This window comes from Crinia signifera, chromosome 12, assembly GCF_055691185.1.
Source record: "Crinia signifera chromosome 12, ASM5569118v1, whole genome shotgun sequence".
Lineage (NCBI taxonomy): Eukaryota > Metazoa > Chordata > Amphibia > Anura > Myobatrachidae > Crinia > Crinia signifera.
In genome coordinates, this window is record NC_139228.1 from 17,227,114 (window position 1) to 17,233,615 (window position 6,502).

General features: G+C 43.2%; 1 protein-coding gene across 1 annotated transcript in view; it reads right to left on the reverse strand.

The window, feature by feature from the left end:
* The window catches only part of TTC6 (tetratricopeptide repeat domain 6), a 94,505-nt gene that overhangs the window by 79,369 nt on the left and 8,634 nt on the right, over positions 1-6,502 (reverse strand). The window contains exons 2-5 of the mRNA XM_083167256.1: positions 6,098-6,498; positions 4,230-4,340; positions 2,180-2,386; positions 259-374 (exon numbers count right to left, since the gene is read on the reverse strand). Of these exons, the coding sequence (XP_083023382.1) occupies positions 259-374; positions 2,180-2,386; positions 4,230-4,340; positions 6,098-6,498 (835 nt within the window). The remainder of the gene's footprint in view (positions 1-258; positions 375-2,179; positions 2,387-4,229; positions 4,341-6,097; positions 6,499-6,502) is intronic.

Genomic DNA, 6,502 nt, shown 5'->3' on the forward strand with positions numbered 1-6,502 from the left:
GAGCAGGCCTGGCCAGCTGTTGAGAAACTACAAGTTCCAGCATACTCTACCACCGTTTTACCATTAACGAATGCTAAAACTGTGGCAATGCATGCTGGGATGTGTAGTTTCACAACAGCTGGAGAGGCACAGGTTGGCCAGGCCTGACAGAGCGTGCGCCTGCATTTTCTTTTACCCGTATGGTACTGTACGTCTCAGAATGGTAACGCCTCTTATTATGTGTATAATAAGGATTTGCAGTGCGGATTTAATAATTACTTGGTACTTGGTTTCCAGGTAGCCAGGAGAGCTGTAGGTGCGCGCCTCGTTGCTGCCTCCCGGCGTGTCAGCGGTGCTGCGTCTCCTTTCACGTGGATTATGTCTGAGATCCTGAGCTGCAGAAAACAGCAAAAAAAAGAGAAATGTTTCAGGGATTTACTAAGGGAAAATAGGAGTTTTCCAGTCAGTAAAAACACAAACAGTTGTCCTGTCAACACCTGGTGATTTCTAACCCTGCCCCTCCCTAAGAACACAGCCAGGCAGTCGCCACTGCTCACAAAAGCCACCAGACTCTAAAGGGGGGTGCTTATCAAAGCATGGAGCGAGATACACAGCACTAACCAATCAGCTTCTAACTCTAATTTTACAGACTACGGAGCAGATGTATTAAGCCTTAGAAAGAGGTAAACATGACGGTGATAAAGAGCAAAGAATGTCCATCCAGTAAGCCCCTAACTGTCATTTTCCAAACACAGAATATAACATTTAGGAGCTGATTGGCTGAGCATTTATCACTCTTTATCACCCTTGTGTTTATCTCTTTTAAGGCTTAATACATCTGCCCGTGTTTGAAAACTGACAGTTAGGAGCTGATTGGGTAGTGCTTTATTTCTCTCCAAATTATCCTCACTTTGATAAATACCCCTCTAAGTTCATGTTTAATAACACACCTGATTCAGAGCACTCCGACTGACCTGGCGAGCGCAGAAGACCAACTGAACAACCTTCAGCTTACACAGCTGACAGAAGAGGGATCTGCGAGGCCAGCAAGACTGCATGGTACCCACAGACCCTTGACTCTCCCCTCCCAGAGAATGGGATCAATATGCAACATCACTCATTTTACTTCACAGACCCCCGGAGTTCACATTATAATAAGTTCTGTTGAGCTCCCAACAACATTGGCGATTTACGCAGCCTCACATCACCCATAACTTTCTGTACCAATGCTTAGAAAGTCACGCGTTTGAAAGGAAATGATGATGTCGGTTTACAAAATTTCAAATATCTCCATAAGATTTTATTGCTACAGTACTTACTGATTGCCTCTAGTTATTTAATCCATTTTACCTATTAGTGCTCCTTAATTCAGAAGAAATGCACTTACAAGACAGTACGGAAATATCGCCCAATTCGACCATCGGTATTCAATCTTCCGACAGTCGAAAAGCCCGGAATTCGGGGAAAACAGGAGCAGGTTGTTGATTGGACAATCTAGCGGCTGTTTTTGACAATGCAGGTTCGACTTTTAAATAAGTACAATCTGCGTGGGCTTCAATGCGCCCGAAATTGAATAGGATATTTCCGACTGTCTTTTTTTAGGTTGAGGAGTTTTGGTACTCTTATTTATTACTACTGGGACAATTTCTTTAGCATAAATGCTGAGGTGGACATTCATTGGGTCGACCACTGAAGCTCGACAGGCCTTAGGTCAACCCCTCAAAAATGTGGACATAGTCAACTGGGTTGTAAGGTCGACACAAGCATTAAGTCAACCATGGGAAGGTCAACAGTAAAAACGTCGACATGAGTTTTTCATGAGTCAGTGTTCCGCTCCTAACGGTGAGCCAGTGTTCCGCACTTGACGGTGAGCCAGTGTTCCGCTCCTAACGGTGAGCCAGTGTTCCGCACTTGGCGGTGAGCCCTGTGTTCCGCACCTGGCGGTGAGCCAGTGTTCCGCACCTGGCGGTGAGCCAGTGTTAAGCACCTGGCGGTGAGCCAGTGTTCCGCACCTGGCGGTGAGCCAGTGTTCCGCACCTGGCGGTGAGCCAGTGTTCCGATGCTGTGTCCTGGGATTCAGGTCAGATCTCTATCTCAGGAGGTATCTGCTTGACACCTCCTGCTGCATCAGCATACAGCGCTATCACGTGTATAATTCTGGCTGTGCAGTGTATGTCAGGCCGTATGTGGATAGTAATACCTGAGCTGCAGATTTCAGGAGATCTTTGGCTGCCACTTCTGTCATATCGTCCTCCTGCAATGAGGTGCTGGGTTTCTCGGCGTTCTCCTCAGCTGGACTAGACAAGTTCTGTGGATTTTCCTCATCGCTCTCCACAGAGGGGGAATAGAATCCTAGGGACAACTTCTCTTCAGACCATGTGACATCTATGTCCGGAACCTTTAGGACCTAATGAATTCAATGAAAGAAATGACATTGTGGACCTTGTAGTCTAATATGTAACATAATGGGCCCGATGTATCAAGCTTTAAAAAAGTGACACAGTGGAGTGTGACAAGCAGACAGCCAATTAGCTCCTAGCTGCCATGTCACAGGCTGGGTTTGAAAAATAATAGGTAGGAGCTGATTGGTCGGTTGTTTATAACTCTCCATTTTATCACTTTTTCTGATACATCTGGCCCAATGTCTAATATAAACAAATGCATTACATACATTTCCACAACATTGGACTTCCACACACAAAATATTCAGGTGTATTTTAACCCCTTCCCGACATTTTGACGTACATTTACGTCATGGTCGGGATGTACTTCCCGACACATGGCATAAATGTACGTCATGAGTTTAAAACTGTCACCGCGTCTATAGACGGGTGACAGAGGGACGATGTCTGCTGTCCCTGACAGCAGACTCTTCCCTCATTGCCCCATCGCTGCCCCCCCCCCCATCGGCGATCGCTACAATTGGCACAAATGTGAACAGCCAATTGCAGCGTTTACTGTGTTATGTGTATAATTTTGACTCTGCTGCCCCCTAGTGTCCAAAAAAAATAAAAGGAGGTTGAAATATGATTAAAACATAAAGTATACATATGGTCTATGTTAGTTATTAACTATTTTGAGTGGTATGATTATTTGTCTCACAAGCAGAAAATTTAACATTTTGCAAATTGCAAAATGTTCAATTTTTTTACGACATTTTGGTCTTTTTCACAAAAAAAAACAGACTGTATCGACCAAAATTTACCACTAACTTAAAGTACAATGTGTCACGAGAAAACAATCTCAAAATCACTGGGATAAGTAAAAGCAATAAAAGTTATCCCCACATAAAGTGATACATGTCAGATTTGAAAAAAAGGGCTCTGTCAGGAAGGATAAAACAGGCTGCCGTCGGTAAGGGGTTAAAAATCCACATGATTTACCTTGTTGTGTTATAAAGACAGGGGCGGAGCTATGTGAACATGGAAGTGTATGGTGACAGTTACATATAAAAACACACATCAGCCTCTGTAAACTGCCTTTGTATTATCCTGTTGCATCATCTGTCGAAACTGGGCAAGGCTGGGACTGGATACTCATCAATCAATGTCCGTCACCTCCAGACATCTTTACTTTCTCATCCCATGGAAAGTGTAACGGCCTGATTCTGGTTCACTTGCAACAGAAAATTCTCTCTCTAATGGACAAAACCATGTGCACTGCAGCTGGGGCAGATGTAACATGTGCAGAGAGAGTTAGATTTGGGTATTGCCAGGAGTAAATACTGGTTGCTTTATTTTTACACTGCAATATACCCTAGATATCAGTCTGAAGTGCAAACCCCACCCAAATCTAACTCTGCACATGTTACATCTGCCCCACCTGCAGTGCAGCATGGTTTCGTCAATCAGAGAGAGAATTTGCATTTGCAAGTGAACCAGATCGGGTCCTAGGTGTGCTGTTCTCTCCACTTTGCTTTAATTGTCAGTTATTAAAAGGCAAATGTAAGAAATAAAAAAGTTTTATATATATGTCACGAGAAAATATTTAAAATGTTATTTATTGCTTTTGCTTTGTAGATGCTGTTACAGTACATGGGGATGAGCCGCGGACGGAATGCCGGCATTCAAAATACCAGCATTGGCATGCCAACGGTGTGAATCCCGACAGGGGACCGGTAAGTTCACTTGCCTCCCCCTTGGTCCTCTATACTTCCCTTTCTACAGCCTAACCCCCCCCCCTTTATGCTTTACCTAATATACTTATACTGGGGGCACATTACACCTATATAGTAAGTAACTATTGATCACCTGGCCTTCAGATAAATGTTCTGCAGACAATGCGTCCTCATCTTTCAGTCTTGTCTCCTCGGTGTCCTCTGTGTCTTCCTCTTGTACCTCACATTTCTCTTCTGCAGTTTCCTGAAAGTTATTAATTGCAATGTTTAACTTGTGCAAAAATAATAATATGCATTGATTTTATAACTCTATAGCAGTGATCAGGGAACAGGGATAAATTACCCCAAATGAGGTAAAATTTTAATTCCTGGGGGTAATGGACAGTCGTGCTGCCGAGACACAGCCGGGCATGCATAAAAATCTATATGCATGCCCGGCTGCATCTCAGCAGCGCCCCCAGGAATTTCATTTAATTGCATATAGTATCTATATATAGATTCTATATGCATGCCCGACTGTGTGTGTTACAGTACTGTAGTGTACAAGGACCTGACGTGGTGCTGTGCATCAGGCCCTTGTGTATAACACGCTTCCCTGTGTGATGCCCGGGGCCCCCGCCTCCAAGTCCGCCCGCTTCTTCAGTATAGTGGACTAGTTGCTGCATCTTGACAGCGCGCAGTCTGTGCTGCCGCTACGGCACCGAGTTTCTTTGCCTGGTTATAGGCTGCTGTCAGGTGTATACCCATCTCTAGTCTAGGGGGAAACAGTTACCTTGATGTCACATTATCAATGGCTGTACCACACACAGCCTGGCTGCCATTGATGATGATGATGATTACCATGTATGGCTGTATGTGGTACAAATTTTGTACCACATACAGCCATAGATATGGTAATCATCATCATCATCATCATCATCAATGGCTGCCAGGCTGTGTACCGTACAAGCAGGATATATCATCAGTACAGTGTGTATTCCAATTATATGATTTTCTTCCTTTCAAATCAAGGCGGTAACGTCAGAGTATCTAAATATATTTTGGGGTAAAAGGTAAAAAAGTCCCCTGACCCCTGCTCTATAGCAAAGCAGAGATTTTGAAATAAAGCAAATCAAAAATGCAAGTAATTTTTTAGGTTGACAAATTATGTTTCAGTGTAAAGGGTGTGGGATATACATATTTATTGGTTTTGTTGTGATGTTTTTTTTGTATGCAGGGTAAATACTGCTGCTTTTGCATGAATCCCCCATTTGTTAAGGGAAACACACACGGGGTGATGTGTTCTAAGTGATTTAGGGTAGGAAACTTCCCTTGAACTTCCTGGGGTCTAGGTCGCCTATACACACATAGCGATTTGTGCTAAGCTGTATGGATCTGCACAGGTAAGTACAGTAGGCATTTCACATTTTACAGAGAGTGCGTACGGTAAGCCACTTGGGGCAAACAGCTGAATCATGCCTGGCTTCACTGTGGCCTGTTAGACACCTGCATTTTCTAATATTCTGAATAAGGATCCTATTTTAATGCATCAAGGTCAAAATCCCCATTCCTGGGTGCCATCTCACTTCCACCCATGTCCCTCCTGGCTGCTTGAGACATTCCTGAATTCTATAAGTGCTTGTAACTAAAATTAAATGATTTCTTTATTTGAAGTACCTTACTGGTCTAGGCCAGTTTACTTAACAGAATTGATGTAGTTTTGCTTTTATAACAACTATCTTCTTTACAACAATAACAAGATTTTTTTTTTTTGTGATAACGTAGCTGGTAGTCACATTTGAGACATATAACACATTCATCTCTCCAAACTATCGCTGGGAGGAGACATATGCATATCTCAAAACCTAGAGCCAATTAAAAAATAAGCATAGCATATTCATGATCAAGAGCGCAAAATTAAATGAAATTGACTCTTAAATCTCTGGTAACAGATTGCCTGTTCCCCACTAAGTGTAATATTCCTTAGCTAAGACATCAAAGATTGTCAATTCAAAGACTTACCCCAAGTGTCATGCTATAGTTCAAGCCCAGTACACTCTCCATTAGCTGTTTTATCATCAAGTCAGAGGCTGTATATGACTGTGGAGACCGCAGTGATTCTATGATTTCTTCTACCGTCCTAACTGAGGCCTTCACAGGTGGCACCAGATTAGAAGCACTGGTTTCGGCTGTGATTCGCCAAGTGTTGCTATCTTGTCCGTTGTTTGAATGTGTTGTAGACTTGTCATTATCTTCAAACGGTTGGCCCCCTAGCTCAGTTGTAGGGGCCACATGACTCACACTTACAGCCTTCTCTTGCTCTGGTGCAGCCAAGTTCCGAGTGGCCTTTAAATGCCGTTTCTTTTTCTTCTTACTACTTTTTGCTGTTTTGTCTGACTCATCGCTATCTTTGCGAATAAGAGCTAA